Source organism: Bufo bufo, chromosome 6 (genome assembly GCF_905171765.1).
Source record: "Bufo bufo chromosome 6, aBufBuf1.1, whole genome shotgun sequence".
Classification (NCBI taxonomy): domain Eukaryota; kingdom Metazoa; phylum Chordata; class Amphibia; order Anura; family Bufonidae; genus Bufo; species Bufo bufo.
The window spans coordinates 148,137,693-148,163,053 of NC_053394.1; the positions used below are offsets into that span (position 1 = coordinate 148,137,693).

General features: G+C 43.6%; 1 protein-coding gene across 1 annotated transcript in view; it reads left to right on the plus strand.

Annotated features, from left to right (window-relative positions):
• Nucleotides 1–25,361, plus strand: part of ATP9A (ATPase phospholipid transporting 9A (putative)) — a 122,830-nt gene that overhangs the window by 75,410 nt on the left and 22,059 nt on the right. The window contains exons 15-23 of the mRNA XM_040434780.1: nt 6,923–7,084; nt 10,432–10,524; nt 13,735–13,818; nt 15,603–15,773; nt 16,189–16,287; nt 16,369–16,458; nt 19,086–19,230; nt 22,528–22,592; nt 24,326–24,481. Of these exons, the coding sequence (XP_040290714.1) occupies nt 6,923–7,084; nt 10,432–10,524; nt 13,735–13,818; nt 15,603–15,773; nt 16,189–16,287; nt 16,369–16,458; nt 19,086–19,230; nt 22,528–22,592; nt 24,326–24,481 (1,065 nt within the window). The remainder of the gene's footprint in view (nt 1–6,922; nt 7,085–10,431; nt 10,525–13,734; nt 13,819–15,602; nt 15,774–16,188; nt 16,288–16,368; nt 16,459–19,085; nt 19,231–22,527; nt 22,593–24,325; nt 24,482–25,361) is intronic.

A 25,361-nucleotide genomic window follows, 5' to 3' on the forward strand; every position in this document is an offset into this window, starting at 1 on the left:
TGCGGGCCGTTTTTTGCGGTCCGTATACGGTCCGTATACGGAACCATTCATTTCAATGGTTCCGCAAAAAAAACGGAATGTACTCCGTATGCATTCCGTTTCCGTATTTCCGTTTTTCCGTTCCGTTGAAAGATAGAACATGTCCTATATTTGGCCGCAAATCACGTTCCGTGGCTCCATTAAAGTCTATGGGTCCGCAAAAAACGGAATGCATACGGAAATGCATCCGTATGTCTTCCGTATCCGTTCCGTTTTTTGCGGAGCCATCTATTGAAAATGTTATGCCCAGCACAATTTTTTCTATGAAATTACTGTATACTGTATTTGCCATACGGAAAAACGGAACGGAAACGGAAACACAACGGAAGCAAAAAACGGAACAACGGATCTGTTTAAAACGGACCGCAAAACACTGAAAAAGCCATACTGTCGTGTGAAAGAGGCCTTACACTGCTAGGCTGAAAATTTATTTCCAGAGAGTCTCCTAGCATTGATCCATCAAATCTACGGACCAAACTCGGATGGCATTCATGTTGTGTCCTTGGATTTTTACAGATCCATACACTATAATGTGCGTGAGGGATCCGTAATCATGGAAAAAATAGGGCACGCTTTCGTGGTGTCACCAGGGACGTCGGACAGTGGAAAACCACATTAAAGTCAATGGAAACCACGGACAGCACGTGTATGACGTGCGACAGAGGGCTTAGTGAAAATTTTGTCAGAGTGAAATGTGCCAAATCAATTAAGAGGCGCAGACAGACCGTGCAACAGAAAATCTAATCTGTCCAGCATGAGGTGGTGTAAGATGCACGATGACATTCACACCTCTGGGGCCCGCTCCTATCTCCTGAAGTCACTGGAGAACATGCCATAGATTTGCGGCCTTTCACTTACCCTGCAATCCAGCGGCGGTGGTCGTGCTTGCATATTATAGGAAAAAGCTCCAGCCTATGCACACTTCCACAGTCCCGGCCACCACAGAGGCCAATGCTTTTTCCTATAGTGTGCAAGCACGACCACTGCTGCTGGATTGTAGGGTAGTCGTAACTCTTGGATTCGAGCAGTGTATAATGTGATGGAATAATGAATCCAGCCAGCAAAGGAGGCAATATGGACAATAACAATACAGTAGTAAGAGCCTTGTATTAACTTTCTCTACAGGATAAATGCCATTTACTGAGGTGAGACAACCCCTTTAAATTCCTGGCTATTCTCACATGTCCCTGTGCTCGACCATATTCTAATTTGATTATGGCCATTTGTGTTCATTTAATTGGTGCATCCTTCTGACAGCCACAAAATTACCAATCCTCTTTAATATTCATATTGCAAGGGCATTTTCTTTTAAATAGCTGTAGAAGTAGTAATGGCTGCACTAGACTGAAACGGGAGCGCCCTCTAGTGGCAGATCTGTGTAACTGCAGCAGGTACCGTTCCTCTCTCCAGAGGTTAAATGTCAACTATCATTAACTTTAACACCGGTGACCAGTTAAGAGGGGAAAGAAATAGAAATGTTGGAATCGGGCCACACCGCAGATCTGAATGTATGGATGTGGCTTTAATCCTTCTGAGACTTTGAAATGAGGCTAATGAGTAATCAGAGTATTTGCCCCGATTTGTGAGATTGGGGGGTGGGGGTCACATGCATTAAGAATGAGGTGAGAAATGTATTGGGACATGGCAAGTGTTTCCTGGATTTCTCTGAATGTATTTACTTGACACATGTGGCATTAATTGCCCTTCTTTATCCTGAATAAACATCTGCATTGTTTTCAGGCTCAGGAAGGAAGTGGAGACGTATAAACTATTGTCTGATTAAACCCCCTCCTTTTAATCTAAAGGAATTATTTTGACATGACATTAAATGAATGGGGAGGGGGGCGTCTATAATAAATCCTGCAGACACTTCAAGGACTTGTGAGTGAAATAAAAGGATGGCTATGAAGTGACTGTTGATGTACCGGGCATCATTACAATTTCCAGGCCAGGTACTGTCTCTCATTGAAGAGACTCGGCAGTGTATTTATGTAGTGGCAGTGCTCCATGGGAAAAGGCAAATGTGCAAATTAGCCCCTAGCAACTAAACCAGACACCTGTAGACACAGTGTCGGACTGGGGTGCCTAGGGTCCACCCGTAGAGCTGACTCTGGAGGCCCACCCTATATATGCAAATATCGCAAATTTCTTTTTTTCAGCCTTCAGAATGGTCTTTTTTAGATTTTTCATCATAGCATTTGAAGATCCATCTTTTATTTATTTTTTTCCCATTCACATAGCTCTGCTAGGTTTACTTTATTAGTGCCACAATGTGCGGTTACATATCTTTTATTAATTAACCTTTTTTTGCGAGGGGGGGACGGTAAATCAGAAATAGTTTTTCATCTTTTTAATAATCTGTACTGTGCAGTATAAATAACTATGTAACTTGTGGCAATAGCAAATATGTCTAGTTTATTTCATATTTTACTAATTTTGCACTGCAAAATGCTTTATAGAAAAAATTTTTTTTTCGTTTCATCACATAACTTTTTATTTGTCCACCAGACAGAGCTGCTGCTAAAAACCCTCCACGGCATTTAGGCCCAAACACTGCACATTTGTGGTCACCACTTTCCATGCTGCAGTAGGGAAAACCCCCCTAGTGCAATGAATGGGCCTGAACGCCACTGCAATTTTATTTCATGGCGCTCAGTTCAGCACTGTTTCATGGCGCTCAGTTCAAAGGGAAGGAGATAATTTTTATTTATTTTTATTTTTTCACATTTGCGTTTAGAAAGCCGACAGGTTGTTGGAGATCATCGTATGTGGCGTAGTTGGATAATGCTGTGAACCGCCGGCATGCGCAACTTTTTGTCTGAATGAAAGCAGCCAAATTCCTTTCCTTGTAGGATCCCATAAATCCCATATCAAATATTCTAAGGAGGGCTAAATAAAGTAAAAAAAAAAAAGGAAACCCATCTCCAAAGACCAGGTTGTTGAGAGGTGTCTGACAGCAGCTGGTGAGCTGCCGTGCCTGTGCCAGGTCATGATGGTTATCTTCTAGTGAGGGGGTGAAGGGACCTTGGGCTCAGAGAGCACACAAAGTGATTGTTAGGATTTACACTTTCTGCTCAGCATAACTCAAATCCCTGAGCCGGCGCCTCATCTGCCAGAGTCCAGGCTCACTGATCGCCATGCACCTTAACTAACAGACCTTCATGACACTGGCAGAAGAAGAATCCTGCAGTCCAGGGTCAGGAAGGTGTGTTAGTTTAACCTGTATAATCCCTGCGCTGCCACCACCATCACACGCTGGGGCTGAATTCTGCTGGAGGTTACTCCATGACACTGGAGCTCCAGACCTGAAATATCTGCTGGCACTGCTGTTAGTAGCAGCAGTGGTGATGGCTGCAGACCACCTGCTGCGGCCCTGCTCTCCTGATGTGGTGCCCCCTGTTCCAGAGAAGGGTGATAACCCTGTGCAGTTGGACTGCACTAAGCCCGACCCTGCTCTCCACACTTTACACTCTAGAGCAGAATCAGTACTTAAAGGGGTTGTCTCATCATGGACAATGGGGGCATATCGTTAGGATACCCCCCCCCCCCCATTGTCTTATAGGTGCGTGTCCCACCGCTGAGACCCGCACCTATATAGAGAACTGAGCCCCACATAGTGGTGGCTGGAGGACTCCGGTCCGGCCATAACCAAGCTGGCTCCCCATAGAAGTGAATGGGAGCGTACCGCGCATGCGCGGACCCCGCTCCCATTCATGCGGTGGGACCCGCACCTATAAGACAATGGGGGCATATCTTAGCGATATGCCCCCATTGTCCATGATGAGACAACCCCTTAAACTTGCAGGAAAGTCCCTCGCTCCACTCCTGCTGTCTCTGCCTTGTGATGTCATGCTCAGTGTGCAGCATGCCTGCTGGTGCTGCCCTATTCTTTAAAGTGACCACTGCTGGAAATAGCTTTTCTTGTGGTGGTTCCCTGTCTTACCACATCTGAAACTGTGTCCTTAGGACGCAGATATAGTTTAAAGTTCTGCCGCTGTCTTACCCTCCTCTCAGGGGGCCCTACTGGTTATATGCAGTAACATAGTACATAAGGCCAAAAAAAGACATCTGTCCATCCAGTTCGGCCTGTTATCCTGCAAGTTGATCCAGAGGAAGGCAAAAAAAAAAACTGTGAGGTAGAAGCCAATTTTCCCCACTTTAGGGGAATAAAAAATTCCTTCCCGAATATGCAGTAAGCCGGATTGGGGTTATGCACACTGACGCTATAATATGCAATGACTGAGTCAGGTGTAAATGATAGTTAAGAGTATTTTTGTTCGTGACGCCAATTGCAGCGTGCGCAGGGTACAGTCTCAGGGCCCTTTAAGGTGTTGCAACTCACGTACCAGGTTAGGAATGCCAGAGTGGTGTAATGTCTCTGTGTAGTAGTAGGTATAGTGTCAACGGTGTCTCCTACCTTGGAACGGCTGGACTCCTGGATCCTGGCTCACTTGCAATAAAATGAGTGTTGCTAGTAGGAGTAATTGAGGAACTTGGTAGCAATGAATGAGATCCAGACTTGAAATATAATTCAACTTGTCTTTACTGGAGGCAGCATCAATCCACATGAGATACAGCAATAGTCTTGGGTCCCAGCAGGTATTGGCAAATAGGTGGCAGGGATTACTATCTCTTCTGCTTCTATCATATGCCTGGAGAATATGGCAGGAATCTATATCTTCTGCTCTGTCTTCTGCTGTGTTGGGGACTGACTAGCTGAGGAGGAATTTGGCTTCTCCTGGTCTCTGGATGGTACTCACAGTTATGCTCACAGGGAATGGTTCGTCCTGGAGTTCTGGAGATGGCTGCTTGCTTGTCACCAGTTGAGGCTGAAGGGCTCAGACTGGGAATGAAGATCTTTGGTCTCAACCGAGACAAGATCCTGGTTTGGGATCCCTATTTCTGGGAGCTCCTACCAGCACAACCTTCCCCTAGCCGGGGTGGCTGGCACACTAACTGAACTTCCTTCCCTCCCCATGAGGCAGGACATGGGGGCGAGCCCACTCTGCTCAAAGAGGGGGGAGCTAAACTGGAATGTACTATTCCAGTCTAGATATGCTAAACTGTTACTAAGGCCCTGGTAACACATTGCTGCCACCTGCTGGTGTACATGGAAATTACAGCAAATACATGTAACAGGTTTAGAATATGCACATTTGGGAGGATGTGATGTTAAATTACACAGGATGACAATGCAGATACACTTAACAGATTGTAGCGGGGTAAAAGAGTTTAGTAACATAACTCTGGGATGTTACAACTCCAATCAGGCAATCAGACTAACTCCCTGGATCAACAATCCCTCTCTAGTAGCTATAGCCTGTAATATTATTACACTCCAGAAATACATCCAGGCCCCTCTTGAATTCCTTTATTGTACTCACCATCACCACCTCCTCAGGCAGAGAGTTCCATAGTCTCACTGCTCTTACCGTAAAGAATCCTCAGTGACAACGCTTGCTTGCGCAGAGAAGAGGACAGAAGGACCCCTTACTGATTAGCTCAGGGGCCCACCGAGGGATTCACCTGCTCCCCGGTGGGCCAGTCTCAGCCTGTGTAGACAGCACCGTTTTAGGGTTTTTGACCCTCATCAGTACAGGATAGGGTACTGGCTGACTAAATGAGATCCCTTACATGCCGCTCAGGGGGCAGGGAGCATCAGCTCTCATTGAAGACCATTGTATGGAGACTTATTGTGTTTATATGACAGTATTTTACTGAAGTACAATACAGCCCAGCCTAATAATCCCATCCATAAAGCAATACTTCAGCTAAAAAAGCAAAGTGACATTTTTTTATGCTTTATTCACATGTCAGTGTTCGGTCAGTGATTTGCATCAGTGATTTAGAGCCAAAACCAGGTGCGGCTCTAAACAAAGAACAAGGGCAGATATTTTCCTTATACCTGATGCCTGTGTAGGTTTTGGCTCACAATCACTGATCAAAACACTGATGTGTGAATGAGGCTTTACACAGAACTCAATGGAATGATGATTGACAGCATTTGTTTCCTGTTCAACAATCGGTTGATTTTTTTTTATTGGAAAATTTTGCGACTTTTTTTATTTTTACACCACTCACTCTCTAGTTTTGTAATGTGGGTGGGAAAGTGGGCATGGTTAGCTATGTTAATGAGTTTCACTCCATATTTATCATTCAGACTTTTTTGAAAAAGTTGCAAAAAAGTTGCAATCTGACTCCAGAAGGAAGGTGGAGTAGGAAAACCGGAGTAGCTTTTCTAGACAGAAGTGTTAGGTTTAAAGATGAGACAAATTTATCAAGTAACATGAGACATTTGATAAATGTGGCATAAAGTACCCCAACGCAGACTCAAGCAAAACTGACTTCAAATTTTCCCCTCATGATTAATCCCCCCCATACAGACTGCCACTCTGGCGGACCCTGGTCATTCATGTAATACATGGAAAGCACGTCATTTGAATGGCCATCATGTAATGTCAAATTTCCCCTGTAGCAACTGAATGGTGGAGATATTGAAGCCTGATCCATGGTGGTGATCGGTGTCACCAGTGGTGTCAAGGTTTGTGTTCCTTGAGACACCGACCAAGGCACTGCATGCTCTGAGTTTCTCTGTAAAGAGGTGTGAATAGCCACTTCTATGGGTCCATGTGCTGTGCGATTCTGTGTCTTCTGCCTTTTCATGTATTTTTTTTTCCCCTTAATTTTCATGCACCTATACATATTTTTTCCCATTAAATGAAAAAAAAAAAGTCTCTCCATTTGTGAGTAGCAGCTGGTAACGTATGCACAGGAACAGTCAATCATTGTTGTCTTCATAACCGCTCATAAAGCTGCATTGTCCCTTGCTGTGTGCCACCTTGCTGACTCCCCAGTTCTGACCTTTCACCTTTCATGCTCATAGGTGGCCCTGGTGCAATGGACTGAGAGTGTGGGGCTGACACTGGTTGGGAGGGACCAGTCTTCAATGCAGCTGAGGACACCTGGTGGCCAAATCATGAACTTTACCATTCTGCAAATCTTCCCATTTACCTATGAAAGCAAAAGGATGGGAATCATTGTAAGGGTAAGTAGCCTGCAATAGCTGTAAATTATCTCCATTTTATACAGGATTGCAAATAACTGTGTATGTGGGTATATTTGTGAACGCAGCAGTGAGCCCAGTGTCTTCACTGTTCAGGGCTGTGAAGACAGGTATTCCTTACCAACGCTCATTTAGAGGGCGCTGCTAAGGGACACTTCAGTGCCTGTTTTTTCATACAAATGTACAAATTCACTTAAAGTATATTAGAAAGTCTTTCCTTGTCACTTTCTCTACACAATACAAAAAGAAAAACATTTACATGACAGTTACACTTTAAAGAGAGACATTTCAATTTGGTTAGAGAGACATGTCAATCTGGTTGCCAAGTGTATGAGTGCTCGCTCATTTTCCTATTACTACACTTTAAAGAGAGTCTGTGACTTTCTAGTTTAATTTCAGTGTAAGCAGACCACAGAAGTTCAGAATATACACCAGGCGTCCGTAGTTCAGGTTCCGCATCCGTTCCACAATTTTGTGGGACGGGTGCGGACCCATTCATTTCGCAAAAAAGATAGAACATGCAATCGCAGACAAGAATAGGCATGTCTATCACAAGGCTGGCCATGTGCAGTCTGAAAAATCCGGAACGCATACGGCCGGTATCCGTGTTTTGTGTATGCGCAATTTGCGGACTGCAAAACACTTGCGGACGTCTGAATGGACCCTTAGATGGCCATACACTTGTAATAGCAGTTGGTTGATCGATCGTACAGCTGAAAGCTATCTCTCCCGACTCCCCCATACGCAAACACATTCAGCTTGGCCGAACGTGTCTGTGTATTCAACGGGGAGAGAGCAGGAAGCCGATGCCAGACACTTCTGTCGGAGGCATATCTCTCAGAGAACAAAAGGATTGGGTGAAGATATTTACTTCACCCGATCCTTTTCTCCCCCGACTTCAGATGTCAGCAGGGGCGGACTGGGAACTTAAAGTGGCCCTGGAAAAATTACTAAAAGTAGCCCGGTTTTGTAGCCGGGGCCAGCAATACCATATTGTAGCACATTATACCACCACAACAGAGCCAAATACATCAGTCCATCACAAAATACTGCCGCCAGCAGCCCAAGATACATCCCCAAAAATTCCACTGGCCGGCCTCGGGGAGGGCTCAGGCGGCCCCCTGGGCATCGGCCCACCTGGAAATTTCCCTGTAAGGTCTAAGGCCAATCCACCCTTGGCTGTCAGGGGAGAGTTGGGAGCTCCCCACACACATCAGACTGTCGACTGATCCCCCTGTTCTCGGTGGATTTGTCTGGCAATACACTAATGTGTATGGGAGCCTTAAGGGCTCATGCACACGGCCGTAGTTTTGCTCCGCATCCGATCCGCGTTTTTTGTGGACCGGATGCGGACCCATGCATTTCAATAGGGCCGCCAAAAATGCGGACAGCACACACGTGTGCTATCCGCATCTGTAAGTCCATTCTGTGGCCATGCAAAAAAAAAAAAAGAAAAGAACATATCCTATTCTTGTCCATTTTGTGGACAAGGATAGGACATTTCTGCAGGAGTAAAAAAAAAACAACAAAGGGCCCCTGTTTTGCGGATCTGCGATTTGCCGTCTGCAAAACACCTACAGCTGTTTGCATGAGCCCTTAGATAGATGTAGGGTCATAGTTTAACAAGTAGTTCAACAACGATTTTCTGATGAACGGTCGATATGTAGACAAGGCCATACACATTTCACTTCGTCCTGTCCGTTACGGCCATTCAGACGGCCCAAGCATGTTCAATGGCGTTCTTTCATAGGAAGATCGCGCATTTGTCGGCTGAAAATTTGAAACCCACTTCTGTATGGTTGAAGTGATCCATTTTCAACAACTTTAGCCTAATGTGTATGGGCACCTCAATATAGGAGAAGCTTGAACAGAGCTTTCCTGCAAGAGTCAGGAGATATGAAGGCAGCAGAGTTTGAGAGAGGCCATAGGGATGTTCTTCAGCTTTGCTGGCAATAAATGAAAATATTTTTCGCGTTCTGTCTGCAGGGTTTATAATAGAAAAAAAATCTGATAGAAAGTATATCGTGGCATTATCCGACAACAGCAGGGCAGGTTTTTATGTAATGTTATGATTGCAAACGGGCATCTTGAAAATGGAAACAGAAGTAGTCTATTAGAAGAATGCAGAGCTTTTCATTAGAATCATGAATGGTCCTCACACAGTTGTGTGGACACATGCCTGTTTCGACGCAGTGCTTTCAATTGGCACAGCGAGTGCCAACCACTGCCGTGATCCACTGTAAACATGAGAAAGTTCTAACCTCCCCCTGAACCTCAGCAGAGGAAGTGACTCACACGAGGGTCCGCTGACATGCTATTTGTGTTGGAGCGGCTAGTGAGGCTTTCTACGGCAGCCTTAGTGTGCAGGAAGCCGGGCTCTGCACCATTTCCTCCATATATGTCATTAAACACCTTCAATAATAACAGCTCCTCTATGGCTGATTGCATCGGCTCTAACCTCGTCACCTCTTATCGCTTGTGTGGTATTCAGCCGCAATCATGTCACTGTTTACACGCGGCCTCCTCTATGTCACTCCTCAGGTATTGTCCTTCATTTAGAATAATACGTGTCCGCGTTGTGCTGGCTACTGTATAGTCACATGTAGAAGCACTCGGAACATTTCCCCCTCAAGTCTAGTACCCGTGTCACAATATGGTCAGTTCAAGGGTTTCCAGAACCAGGAGGTGCAGGATGAACAAGCCCAAAGGTTCTGTAGGGATCTGCGTATGTGAACAGGGACTTCGCTTGACCTGTTTTTTTAAAGTCCACATCAATTTATTTAACATCCAGCAGAATAGGACAATCACCTGGGTGAAGCCACGGTACCAAAAACAAACATAAATCACAAAATCAAAGACCTTGCCCATCTGGGCACTTACTAAACAATACATGTACCTTAGCTAGGTATAAGTCACAAAGAGGTCAGGCTTTCAGAGGAGACAGATCTACCAGCTTCACGGCTCTGTTACAATCCCAGTGACTATACCTCAGACTAGGTGCAATAGTTGTACTGGAGTAAGGTGGAATAGCATGTCTCTCTAACAATCCTACCTACCATTTCAAAAAAGATCCAGCCCATAAAAAAAGTCTGAATAACCAGTTCCAGCAAACTATACTTTGTTGAAAACATACAGCCTTCTGGATTCCTTTTCTCTTGCCCATCTGAACAATCTGGGAGAGACCTAGACCCCTTCCAGTACTTTACCAAAGACATTGTTACAGTTCATATAGGCTTTGAGGGGAGAACAGGTATAAATGATGTGTGTACCATGTTGCATTCTGTTGGTACCAAGTTATCAGTGCTCATTCTTTAACCTCTGCTATGCAGGAAGACTCCACCGGAGAGATAACATTCTACATGAAGGGAGCAGATGTGGTGATGGCTGGGATTGTGCAGTATAATGACTGGTTGGAGGAGGAGGTAAGTGTCCTGTGGTCTTCTTAATAGGTTATCCAGGATTTTAATTGATGGCCCATCCTCAGGATATGTCATCAGTATCTAATCAGTGGGAGATCAACTCCCGGTACCCATGCCCAGCGCTGAGGTGAGCACCGGGCGATGCCACTTCCTAGGCTAGTGACGTCACGTTTTTCATTCACATGGTTTTGGTGTAGTTCAGTTCCATTCACTTGAATGTGGCGGCATTCCAGGGTCCCCCCCCCCCCCCCCCCTTCCCACCCCAGTGATTAGATGTTGATGACCTATTCTGAGGACAGTCCATTAGTATCAAAATCCTGAACAATCTTAATCACCTGATATTCTTATAAATTACGTTTCTTCTTTCCGATAATAATTCAAAATCCCTGTGGCTTCATACAAGACCCCTTAACGAATGCAAGTTATTATAAGGGATTGTCTGAGTTTATTTTATTTTTTTAAAGGGGAAGTTATTGGAATGATAAAACCTATACTTATTGGTGTCATACTGCATACCGCTGAGGCCAGTGACTGGCTGCAGCAGCCATGTGTGGCATGTCACCGCTGCAGCACAGAGAGGATTGGTGCAGCTGTGCTGGAACATAGGGAGTTCAGGATGTAGAGGTTTTATTTTTATTTTTTTATTATTCTACTTACCTTACAATGTCTTTTACATTTTTTTAAATTGGACAACCCCTGCAGCCTGCCCTTGTATAAGGAGGTGTGGCCTTTTACAGTGATCTGCCGACAACATAGGGAACAATATCGTAATAAAAATGCTGAAACTTTCTAATGTAATTTAAGTTAGATTTCTGTTCCTTTTTAAAAACACTTTCTATGGCTGCATTCACATGGCTGCGTGTGGTGTGTGAAATGCAGTCTGCGCAGGCATGGGATTTAGCCAGTTCCCTCCAGTTCTCCAGATCGGGTAGTTAAAATTACAGCGAATAGACATTGGGTAGAGTTAAAGGTGTGGGCCAGCACTGCAAAAAAGCTTTTTATAAAGTTGGGCAGTATGTGGGTGTAGTGTACAGTGGGATGCGAAAGTTTGGGCAACCTTGTTAATCGTCATGATTTTCCTGTATAAATCGTTGGTTGTTACGATAAAAAATGTCAGTTAAAAATATCATATAATAGACACACACAGTGATATTTGAGAAGTGAAATGAAGTTTATTGGATTTACAGAAAGTGTGCTATAATTGTTTAAACAAAGTTAGGCAGGTGCATAAATTTGGGCACTGTTGTCATTTTATTGATTCCAAAACCTTTAGAACTAATTATTGGAACTCAAATTGGCTTGGTAAGCTCAGTGACCCCTGACCTATATACACAGGTGAATCCAATTATGAGAGAGTATTTAAGGGGGTCAATTGTAAGTTTCCCTCCTCTTTTAATTTTCTCTGAAGAGGAGCAACATGGGGGTCTCAAAACAACTCTCAAATGACCTGAAGACAAAGATTGTTCACCATCATGGTTTAGGGGAAGGATACAGAAAGCTGTCTCATAGATTTCAGCCGTCTGTTTCCACAGTTAGGAACATATTGAGGAAATGGAAGACCACAGGCTCAGTTCAAGTTAAGGCTCGAAGTGGCAGACCAAGAAAAATCTCGGATAGACAGAAGCGACGAATGGTGAGAACAGTCAGAGTCAACCCACAGACCAGCACCAAAGACCTACAACATTATCTTGCTGCAGATGGAGTCACTGTGCATCGTTCAACCATTCGGCGCACTTTACACAAGGAGATGCTGTATGCGAGTGATGCAGAGGAAGCCTTTTCTCCGCCCACAGCACAAAAAGTGCCGCTTGAGGTGGGCTAAAGCACATTTGGACAAGCCAGCTTCATTTTGGAATAAGGTGCTGTGGACTAATGAAACGAAAATTGAGTTATTTGGCCATAACAAGGGGCGTTATGCATGGAGGAAAAAGAACACAGCATTCCAAGAAAAACACCTGCTACCTACAGTAAAATATGGTGGTGGTTGCATCATGCTGTGGGGCTGTGTGGCCAGTGCAGGGACTGGGAATCTTGTCAAAGTTGAGGGACACATGGATTCCACTCAGTATCAGCAGATTCTGGAGACCAATGTCCAGGAATAAGTGACAAAGCTGAAGCTGCGCCGGGGCTGGATCTTTCAACAAGACAACGACCCTAAACACTGCTCAAAATCCACTAAGTCCAACGTTCTGGAATGGCCATCTCAGTCCCCAGACTTGAATATAATTGAAAATCTGTGGTGTGACTTAAAGAGAGCTGTCCATGCTCGGAAGCCATCAAACCTGAATATCCCTTTTTACTGAAAGCAAGCGGAGATCTTGAAAACAATGAGTCACTGAAACATGAAATACAGGAAAAAGTTGTAGAACTTTCCATTTTACAGTAGCGGGTTCTAAGTTAAATAGAAGCAGAAATCTCCTTTATTACGCTGAATGTTATTTAGTCAGGGGTTAGATTTATACCCTGTACTAAACAACACCCCACAGGTCACGGTATTTTATTGTGTGGAATAATTAAAGTCCATTTCAATGAGAAGCGCATGATTAAGGAAATCCTGGACCGTTGTAAGGTACTTATGGGAATTGGTGAAATCCTGGACCTGGACCTTTCGCCCTGGGTGTATCTCCAGCTGCTGAAATCCCCACAATTCAGTACCTGCTGTTCTTGACACTTGTCCAGTTGAGACATGAAGGCTTTAACTTAGCTCTGCTACACCGTTGTTGACTTTGTGACGCATGACACTATTTGCCCCTGGTTATGAGCGGATTGTCATGGGTCTGGCTGCTGGAATTCTTGGCGACTAAATGTTCTCATCGGGGAAAGCTGACAAACATCCAAATACTTATATTTTTTGCATCGTAAATTGTGCCCATCAAAGTCAATGGATGCCCATGTAACACCTTCTGCTCTGCCTATAGAGGGCGGTCCCTAGTACTGGTCCCTATGACATCTATACCCCCTATTAGTACAGTAATGGGGGATTTGGTGGGTGCATCCACTGCTGGACGTCTATGTCTGATAGAGGCAAGGAATAATCTGTGGAGGAATTCTTTAAAGGTTGTGACCCCAACCACTTTCCTACATCTTGAGTGGGCTTTAGAAATGTCCAATACTCCAGAAAATCATTGAGTTCACCTTCAGTGGAGATCATGGTGTCGAATTCTGATCTGATGTGTAGTAAGATGCTCTGACAGGACATTTCTTCTTTTTCAGTGTGGCAATATGGCAAGAGAGGGACTCAGGGTTCTGGTAGTGGCAAAGAAGTCTCTAGCAGAGGAACAGTACCAGGATTTTGAGGTGAGACTCTTCATACTTTTTCACTCTTAAAGCTACTTTTATAGAAATGTTTTTGAGAATGTATTTTTTTTTATGCTGCCCTAAGGGCAGCTACCTTAAGGTGGCACTAGAGATACATTTTTCTTCCTTCTGGAGGAGAGCTAATCTGCATAGGGCTTCTAAAGGAGCATTGCCTGTATGACTAACTCCATCAGCTGGATCTCCACAAGGAGAAACGTTGGGTAGAAAATCTAGATAATAACAGCTTCTATTCTATAGTTTGCCTCTAGATCAAATTGTTCGTCAAAATCGATTCAGGTCAGAATAAATTCAACATGAATTGAAAGTGCCCCACATGCCCTGAAAAATCTTATCCAACCCCTTTCAAGCCAAGACAGCATTAACCCTTAGCGGACCAGGCGATTTTTAATTTTTTTTTTAAAAATTATTTAAATTTTTTACAGTTTGTCTTCCAGTAGACATAACTTTTTTATTTTTCAGTTCACATAGTCTTGTTTCTTGCGGGACAATTTGTACTTTTCAATGGATTTATTTAATATTGCATGCAATGTAGTGGGAAGCTGGCAAAAATTCAAATTGGGTGTAATTGTATAAAAAAAAACTGTTTTATGGGTTGTGTGTTTACGGGGTTCCCTATTCAGTAAAACCTACCTGTGCCCTTCATTCTCTGGGCCAGTACAATTACAGCGATACCACATTGATTATAGTTTCACTTGTGTTTTAATACCAGAAAAAAAAACATCTTCTGACCCTAATAACTTTTTTATAGTTAGGTCTACGGAGCTGTGTTGTGGCTAATTTTTTGCAGAATGATATGTAGTTTTTATTGATACTGTTTTGCAGTGTGTGTGACTTTTTGATCACTTATAAAAAATTTATTTTTGGGCGGTGAAGCAATGAAAAAACAGCTAATCGCATATTTTGATATTTTTTTTTTTACAGTTACAGTGTTCACCGTACGGGATAAATACATTTATATTTGAAAAGTTGAGGCATTCTGGGACATGGCGTTGTATATGATGTTTATTTTTTTTATTGTTTATATTTTAACTGAGGAAAGGGGGTTTGATTTTTTTGATTTTTGATTTTTATAATTTGTAACTTTTTTAAATTACCCTAGGAGACCATAAGAAGCCAATTTTACAATGCATTGAATTGCTAATGCAATTCTTTGCAGATTTGCTATATTGTTATAGAGCCCAGCCACCTGCAGAGATCCATAGGAAAGTCAGATCTAAAAGCCCTAGTTTCTTCAGAGAGACCATAGCTTTCAGAGACAACCAACAGCTCCCCCAATTGTCGCATGGTGAGCTGTTCAGGACCCAGGAGCGCAGTGTTCCCGGTTTTCCGCTCTCAGATGCTATTGTCACATTTGACCACAGCATCTGAGCAGTTAAATGCCTGCGATCGGTGTTATTGCCGATCGCAGACATTAGCCCTGGGTTTCTGCTGTGTGAAAATGGTGCTCGCTCCACTTGGCGGCTGTCATCAAGGGGTAATGTCAAAGTGACAGCAACGTATATGGCTACAGGTAAACGGATTGTAGCCAGTGGTAACATATACTGTCAGATTTTATTTTTAATTACAAAAACCCAAAGATGTTTTGGGTGGCTGATGCCCTCTTCTGCCCTGTAAAAGAGTGGCTACCATTTTGAGTGGTTCGCTAGAATCCAAATTTGTGGGGAAATTCATTACAAAATTTGATTCATTTGGAATGAATTTCCCCATCTCTAATAAAGATATTTTTCACTTTTGACTGTATGTTTTCTTGGTGTGTTGTCCAGGCGCGATACATACAGGCAAAGCTCAGTGTCCACGACCGCTCATTAAAAGTGGCCACTGTGATCGAGAGCCTGGAAATGGAGATGGAGCTGCTCTGTTTGACCGGGGTTGAAGATCAACTGCAAGTCGATGTCCGACCCACCCTGGAGACTTTGAGAAATGCTGGTATGAAGGTACGAGGAGTGACTGTAATCATGGCTGAAGTTTTGGTTTCTTCCCAATGATAAATGGCCATCAAATTGCAGCATTTGTCACTTTATCAATATAAACCTTGCTCTGGATGTAGCCAGCAGTGTAAAGAATGGAGGTTTCATTTCTGGCTGTTATGAGATGTAATAGGGTATGTGTATTTAGGAGATCTGCTATTAACTAGATGTGAAACCTTACATACATAAAGTCATAGCCACTACAACTAAAATAGATCCTCTATGCTTTACACTGCAGGCAGAATTGAGTGAACTGGGAAAATATTAATTGTCTTTTTTTTTCTCTTATGACTCCTCAGCTTTACTTAGAAACCGTTTTAGAGCCCGTTCGTAATATCTCTTCTACTAAATGTCTTCAACACATTAACATTTTTGTCAACAGGTCTGGATGCTTACTGGAGACAAACTGGAGACTGCAACCTGCACCGCCAAAAACGCTCATTTAGTGACCAGAAACCAGGACATCCACATCTTCCGGCCTGTGAATAACTGCTCATATGGGGGGTGATGGAGTTCTTCAGCAGTGATTTCTTATATAATGAACCATGTATTATCATTACAGGTAACTAATCGCGGGGAAGCCCATCTAGAGCTGAATGCGTTTAGAAGAAAACACGACTGCGCTCTGGTTATATCAGGAGACTCTTTAGAGGTAATTACAGATTGCATATAGGGGGAGATTTATCAAACTGGTGTAAAGTAGAACTGGCTTAGTTGACTATAGCAACCAATCAGATTCTACCTTTCATTTTCCAAAGGAGCTGTGAAAAATGAAAGATGGAATCTGATTTGTTGCCACGGGCAACTAAGCCTGTTCTACTTTACACCAGTTTGATAAATCTCCCCCATAGTGTATACGCTCTGATCAGTGCTGATTCCCCTGCTATGCGGTATCAGTAGCTGTTTCCTCCATCCTCTACATTGGATGTCTGAACAGTATTGTTTCTGCTTTATGGTCCCCATATGGCATTTCCTTTGGACATTCAAGTGCGCAACAGGATTGTAGAGAGTCCAAACATGGCGGAAAAATCTACAAAATATGTATTATAAACAATATTAATTGCTTGTGATATGTGGGAAATTGGAGTGAATGTGTATTGACTCTCGGAAGAAAATCACTTGGGACCAGTGAATATCCCTCTAAATTTTCCGAGATATTTTTACTGATGACCTATCCTCTGGATACGTCATCAGTATCTGATCGATGGTGGTTTGACACCCAGGACCCCCCGCGGATCAGCTGTTAGAGAAGGCAGCAGTGCTCACAGCAGCGCAGTAGCCTTCTCACCGCTTTCCCTAGGACAGTGACGTCAGTTTCATTGGTGACATAGCCTAAACCAGTGATTGTGAACCTTTTAGAGACCAAGTGCCCAAACTGCAACCAAATACCCACTTATTTATCGCAAAGTGCCAACACGGCAATTTAACCTGAATACCAATATAGTATATCTTCCATGTACTTTATCATTTAGCTATAATAGCTTAATAGCCTACATTCAATGTGCTGCCTGTGCTGTTCATAGTGCGTCCTGTGCTGATGAGTGGCAGGAAATGTCTAAAGCATATTGGTACGCCATAGACTTTTTCCAAGGCGTGGGTGCCCACAGAGAGGGCTCTGAGTGCCGCCTCTGGCACCCGTGCCATAGGTTCGCCATCACTGGCCTAAACGCAGCTCAGCCCCATTGATGTGAATGGGGCTGAGCCGCGACACCAAGCACAGCTGCTATACAATGTACGGTTCTTTGCTCCTGCTGTCAGACCCCTACTGATCAGAAACTTTGCATTGTCAGCTGAACCCGCTGAAAATGATGGGTTCACCGACAGTCTGATGTGTAATCTACTGCCGAAAGCATCTTTTTTGCTCTACCTATTGAATACACATTCATGTTCTGCCATGCCGAACGTGTATGTGCAACGGGCCCACTAGGCCACGCCTGGGGTATCCCTTGCCCCTTAGGAGGTTTCTACGAAATATGTCCCTCTTATACAGCAAGTAAACGTGACGCCAGCTGCCGTTAAGCAGCGGAAGCACAAGTCTCTCTTTGTAGATGGTAATGTTGGTACCCACAGGTAGGATTGCCAGAGTGGTGCATGGTGGCCTACAGTCTCTGTAGATGTTATGTACACGTCTCACGGTGTTCCTACCTGGATATCTGTGGATCCCAGACGTGATGTGGTCCGAAGCAGTGCAAAAGGAGTTGGTGAACTTGGATGCTGGATGAGTAGAATGAATAGAGTCTAGACTTTGTAATAACGTTGAACACAGCTTTGCTTGGCATAAACGGTAATCCAAACTGTTTCCAAACTGTATCTTGATCATCAGCAGATATTGGCTTAACTTTGGCAGGAAAATGCTTCTCTGCAACAATCTTAGCTCTGCTATGCTAGCTGGAGTAAATAGGAACTTTTCCTCTTCTGCTGGAACTTAGTTTAGCTGTAGTCTGTCTCTTACTTTAATCCTAGGAACTTCTTGTCCTGGCTTTGGAGTACCTCAAGCTCTAGCTTTAGCTTGGATGAAGGCAATGCAAGCCTAGGATGGGACAAGCAACTATGTAGACTTCAGAGGCAGGGCCTCTGGGCCTAGCAGAGCAGTCAGTGCTCTGGTAGCCGACACAAAACCTCTCCCTAAGGAGGGTGGACTAGACACTGACTTCTAACTAACTAATTCCTCCCTTTCTAGAGAGGGCTGGAAGGGAACAAGCATGTTCCTCTCCAGGGAAGCTAATACTGCCAATGTTGCCACCATCTGCTGGTAGACCAGGCAATTACATGAACATAACCAGTTTCAGGAATAAATATGCACATTATTAGGCAATATTATACATTAGCACATAGGAGACGGTAGCAAGGCGCCAAAAGAAGTGATAATGGCACTCCGGGAAATTACATATGTATATAGGGGAACTGAAGGGATTTGGGGGGGAGAGCTGTCAGTTGATCGTTTGGCCGACAGCTACTGAATGTGTGTGACCACCCTAACTACCTAGATTCTGCGGTCACTACTGACCAAGGCATCTAGAGGGTTAAGAGGCCGGGACTGGACTTAGCTCCGATTTGACAGCTACAGTGGTCAAGAAAGCTGGAATCTAGTTGCTATGGGCAATACCTCTATATTTATACTTTTACATTTTTTTGCTAAAAAGGATCATGACAAAATGTGTTCCACTCAAACCCAGAATGTTAAATGATAACCCCTCCATATAGTGCCTCCTGTTCTGGTCTCTCCAGACAGACTTGTGTATTGTCTCTGCTCACACTTCTTGTTTGCTCATGTATCAGGTTTGTCTGAAATATTACGAGTATGAATTCATGGAACTGGCCTGTCAGTGCCCGGCTGTCGTCTGCTGCCGCTGTGCCCCCACTCAGAAAGCTCAGATCGTGCGCCTCCTGCAAGAACGGACAGGAAAACTCACCTGCGCTGTAGGTACGAGAGTGACCCCAAACTGTAGCCTCTGTATTCTCCCTTGTGTGGTCCAGTAAATTATTCGGCAGTCTCTCAGGATTACCCCCCCGTGCCTTCTTTCTGGAAAGTAAAATGAAGCAAATCAAAAACCTTTAGCAGCCATAAGAAAAGCCTCATATTCAAAGGACAGAAACGGACGCGTTTCATGTCTGTTTCCAGACACGAAGCTGTGGTGATACACATGCCCTGCACACCGCCATCATACACTGCTGTCCTGAGGCACCTGGATTACACACTTTCCTGCCCTTCACATGAGACTGGATACTGGCCTGTACAACAAGATGTATCTCAGGATCCAGGATAAGGGCTCATGCACACGAATGTATTTTTTGTCCGCATCCGATCCATATTTTTGGCAGGTCAGATGCGGACACATTTACTTCAATGGGGCCGCAAAAGACACCCTTGTGCTGTCTGCATCCGTATGTCTGTTCCTCGGCCCCGCAAAAAAATAGAACACATCCTATTCTTGTCGTTTTACAGACAAGGATAGGACAGTTCTACAGAGGGCAGGGCCTTCCGTTTCGCAAAATGCATAACCTACCCGGCTGGTATGTGTGTTTTGTAAATCCGCAATTTGCGGACCACAAAACAGCCAACGGTCATGTGCAGGAGCCCTAAATCCGACTCGTTGGAATCAAAGGTTTTGCAATGTTCTAATAAACTATGGTGGAGATTTATCAAAATGGTGTAAAGTAAAATGGGCTTAGTTGCCCATAGCAACCAATCAGATGCCACCTTTCATTTTCCAAAGGAGCTCTGAAAAAATTAAAGTTAGAATCAGATTTTTTGCTATGGGCAACTAAGCGAGTTTTTCTTTATACAAGGTTTGATAAGTCTCCCATGTTTTTCGATTTCACCATTTTAATATCTTTGGTTGCTGTCAGTGAAAGGAAACAGTCTTGTTGATATGCTGAAAATGAAAACCTGTACAGATACAATAATTGTAATAATTCTCAGCTGTGAGATGTGTCCGTCAGGAAGGGTTTTCAGCCTCGGAACGTAAATGACTATCTTTCCATTGAGTGACAGCCAGCATTGATCTTGAAAAAAATGGTGTTAAATTGAAACATAAATTCTTTTAGGCTGCAAAACAGACGATTAGGACACGTTCTATAACTTGCAGAACTGTGACACGGATGACATCCATGTGCGGTCTGATTTTTTTGCGGCCCCATAGAAAATACAGACGTGTGCATGAGGGAGAAAGTTGCAGAAAGTTTCATTTTACACATGGCTGAAAAACTTTTTCAAAGGTTTTACCAAAAACAGTGACTGAACTCTATTCATTATAGATAGAGTTCAGCGAATCGAATCCAACAATGTGGAATATGATCCGAATTTCAGGATAAAATCAATTCGCCGCAAAGCCGAATTTCCTTGTGATTCTTGGTAGCGAATCGATTTAACCTGAAATAGTGTAAAAAGCAAAAAAAAAATCATACTTGCCTCCTCCATTTGCTCACGACGGGCCGGCCACCGGCATCTTGATTGAAGATCTGGGACGAAATCCCGTCGGTGGTGACGTATGACCGTCACCATGCCAGCGCGGCAACATCATCTCGGGCCGCGCAAGATCTTCAAGCAAGATGGCGGTGGGCGGCCCGTCGGGAGAAAATGGAGGCGGTAAGTATGATTTAATTTTTTTATGTTAATTTTACACTGTATTATGACTCTCAGATGCCACAATCATGTATGAACACGGCATCTGAAGGGTACAATGACGGGGGTGGCGCTATCGCAGCTCTCGGTCATTGCACCTGCTACTTACAAAAAAAATGCGCCACAAAGCAATTCTGCAAAAAAATCCCAATGTGCAGGTGCACACTACCATGCCTAGAAACACAAAGAAAAAATTACAATACAACAGCACTCTGCAAACACAAATAAAGTACAATAATGCCATAATTATAGAAAATATTCTGGTGCTAATGCTACCCTTTTTTTGCAAATTGGAGATTCTTGGCAAATACATTTTGTACAAAATTATTTGAGCCCGTCTGCCACACGTCAAGGCGATCTCTGTAAAACGGGAAAATAACACTAAATCCTACCCGTTATGTGCCATAATGGCCACCATAAAATTCAGGGAGTGCAGGTTCTACATGCATGCTGGGTCCACTCTGCTTTTTACCATTTTTGGTGCCAAAACAGCCTCCATTAAATCCAGCGATGCAGGTACCAACATGCATGCTGAGCCCACTCTATACCTCTCCTTGTTCAAAATGTCTTCTAATAAATACAATGAGGGCAGGCTACAGCTTTAGGGCTCATGCACACGACCGTATGCCCTCCGAGACATACGGTCCGTAAGCGGGCCATATGTCCCAGACCGTCATACATCGTGCGCACGGGAGCGCACAGCATCATAGGTTACTGTGATGCCGTGCGCATCGGGCCGCCCGCGGGGCAATTGTCCCGCACTCATAATATCATATGTTCGTGTGCAGGAGGCCATACGGATGCATTTCCGTATGTGTTCCGTTTATTTTGCGGACACATTGCCTTGAATGGAACGTGATTTGCGGGCAATAATAGGACATGTTCTATCTTTCAACGGAACGGAAATACGGAAACGGAATGCATACGGAGTACATTAGTTTTTTTTTTTGCGGAACCACTGAAATGAATGGTTCCGTATACGGACCGTATACGGAACGCAAAAAAAAAACGGCCCGAAAACGGTTGTGTGAAAGAGGCCTAACGCAGACAGGCCGTTATGGCACCAAAATGGTAAACAGCAGAGTGGATCCAGCATGATTGTAGAACCTGCATACCCTGAATTTTATGGTGGCCATTATTTTCCCGTCTTACAGAGATCGCCTTGACGTTTGCCAGACGGGCCCAAATAATTTTGTACAAAATGTATCTGCCAAGAATCTCAAATTTGCTAAAATAAGAGTAGCATTAGCACCAGAATGTTTTCTTTAATTATGGCATTATTGTACTTTATTTGTGTTTGCAGAGTGCTGCTGCATTTCTCCACGAAGTAATTAGTCATGAAGCAAAATTTTTTGGTAAAATTCGGCGAAGCAGCCAAATCAAATTTTCCAAAACTTCGCTCATCTCTAATTATATCCTCAGTATTTCTATTGCAGACACTTCACAACACCACACCCGGTTTAGGGGCTATGCATCATAGAGACAGTACAGCCGTGTGAATGCGCCATTGCTACGTTATATGCTGGTTTCTTACTCCTCCTTACTCAATCTTGAAGAATGTACTGAATCTTCACCTTTGCATGGCTTGTCTTCCAGGCGATGGTGGCAATGATGTTAGCATGATCCAAGAAGCAGATTGTGGTGTTGGAGTTGAAGGAAAGGTGAGATTTTCGATTTTCTTTACCAATTCTCTATCAGACAAAACTTCGACGTACAGTAATATCACTTGAGCGCCCCCTGCCCTCCGGTGTAATAAGTGGACTGCTGACCGAGTGATTCCGACTACATTGTACTGGAGAATTGTCAGGGTAGGTTTCTACAAAATTTAATTTCTGCAGAAAAAGGTTTCTGCAGATTTAGCCCCGGATCTGCGGCACTCGTAACCCATGTGGATTTTACAGCAGATTTCACCCTATGCATTTCAAAAGGTGAAATCTGAAGTGTAAGTCCACATGCTGTGGATTTAAAATCCTTACTGCAGGTCAATTTCCATTCAAATTCTGTGTGGATTTTATTATATTTTTTTGCAGATGTTGATAAGATTTCGTAGTATCTCCTCTACTTTATTGCTACTGTAAACGCTGCAGATTTTTCGCCTGCAATTCCGTGGGAAAAAATCTGCAGCATATCCACCTTGTATGGAACATACTCTTCTGCAGTACTAAAGGGGAACTAACTAGTATCTAACTTTATCTCTGACGTGACAGAAGGGGACATTGCTTTGTATTTGTATTTCTACAAGCTCCTTTCAGATGAATGGAAAAGCAGCAGAAAGGATTCAGACGGTGCCCGAGGAGAGCTGGTGCCTTCTCAAACTGCTGATCGTGGGGGTCCTGGGTGTTGGACCCCCACCGTTCAGTTATAAAATCTTGGAAAACCTTTTTAAAACTGCATTGGAAACAGCGCATGTGGTTTTTGGTGCAGTTGCAGTGTTTACAGATGAAACGTGATAAATAAATGTTTTCAACCATAAAATCCGCAATGAACAGTACATGCCTTTTTAAATTCAGTTTTAATGTAGTTTTAACCCCCACCTAACTGCACTCTCTGAAGGCATCGTTACACCTAAAAATAAATTGCAGTGAATATAGGGCAATGCGCTTCAGCGGTGGTGCAATAACTGCTTCTGAACACTATGTAAAAGGAAAATAATTTTTTTTAATTATTTTTTTTTTGTGTCACAGCGACCCCCACCGCACTGACAATGTCTCCTCAGCTTCATGAAGTTTACTGAGCTGATGTTTTTTTGGCGTTGTCAGCTGTCCTAACAATAAAAATATGCTTTTGATAAAATTCGGCAATTAGACACAATTCTGTCACCAATAAGATGCTGAACAGATGTTACAGATGCGCCATTCCAGCTCTGACTCATCTCCTAACATTAATCACTTGACAACATGATGCAACAACCTGCAACACTGGGATTGGCGAGAATACAAAAAGGGGTGAATCCTCCTCCAACAATATCCTCTTCTGGTGCCCGTACTATAGGGGAGGAGAGGTGCCACTGGTTAGGGCAGTCTTGTAACCATTAATGTAATAGGCTTCTATAAACTAGGGCATTTACTATGATGAGACATGTATTTGCCCCTTTGGAGGAATCTGAAATTATTGCATTTTAAGCTATTTATTGTTTTGTTTTTAGCTAGAATATGTTATTATTTACTTTAATTTACAACCTTTATCTGGCTAATAACATTACTGATCCCACAGTCACTCGACAGCCATGACTGTGCCATGTGATCTCTCTTGGGCAGTGAGTGATCCGTGGTGGCGGAATCCATAATGGAATTCTTAGATAACCTGAACTTTGTACGCCGAACTTGAAAACCCAAGTTTTGCTGATCCCTTATCATAGACAGACCACAGATTGTAACTTGCTCTTGACTTTCAGGAAGGGAAACAAGCTTCACTAGCGGCAGATTTCTCCGTCACACAGTTTAAACACCTCGGCCGCCTCCTGATGGTTCATGGACGGAACAGCTACAAAAGGTCTGCCGGCCTGAGCCAATTTGTCATCCACCGGAGTCTGTGTATCAGTACCATGCAGGTATGGAATAAAACTGCGCACCGCGAATAATGTTCTAATAGTCTACAACTATTCTAAATTCTCCTGCAGTGCCGTATGGTCCGCCTCTAAGAGAGTCATTTAAATATAATCTACATAAATATAAAGTCGCTTTACAAATACATCACATTACTTACATTGTCCAAATCCTAAATTACATCCTGTGTTATCTTCCAGAGCTGAACTTCCTATTCTGCTGGTGGATATTGGAAACATCCAGCAATCTCCCTAACAGCTCATTCAGTTTTTTATTATTACACCAGAGGACGGTAGACTGCCTGGTGAAAAGACCATGCTTCCCAGAATACAAGTCAGCAGTGTGAGCTCTGTGCAGACATTGAACAAGCTAAGAAGGCTGGGAGATTTCAGTTTAGGGTACTTTCACACTAGCGTTTTTTCTTTTCTGGCATTGAGTTCCGTCACAGGGGCTCAATACCGGAAAAGAACTGATCAGTTTTATCCCCATGCATTCTGAATGGAGAGCATTCTGTTCAGGATGCATCAGGATGTCTTCAGTTCAGTCACTAAACGGCGTTTTGCACGGAGGAAATACCGCAGCATGCTGCGGTATTATCTCCGTCCAAAATTCCGGTTCAGTTGCCGGAATGCTGAATTTACATTGAAATGTATTAGTGCCAGATCCGGCATTAAAAATACTGCAATGCCGGATCCGTCCTTGCGCAGACCAGTAAAGATGTGAAAAAAATATATAACGGATCTGTTTCTCCGGATGACATCCGGAGAGACGGATCCGTTCTTGCAATGCACACATTCGGATCCGTCTACAAATGCTGTCCGTTTGCATGCAAGTGTGAAAGTAGCCTTAGAAGCCCAGCAGAATCGCTAGAGCAGAGCTGCAGTA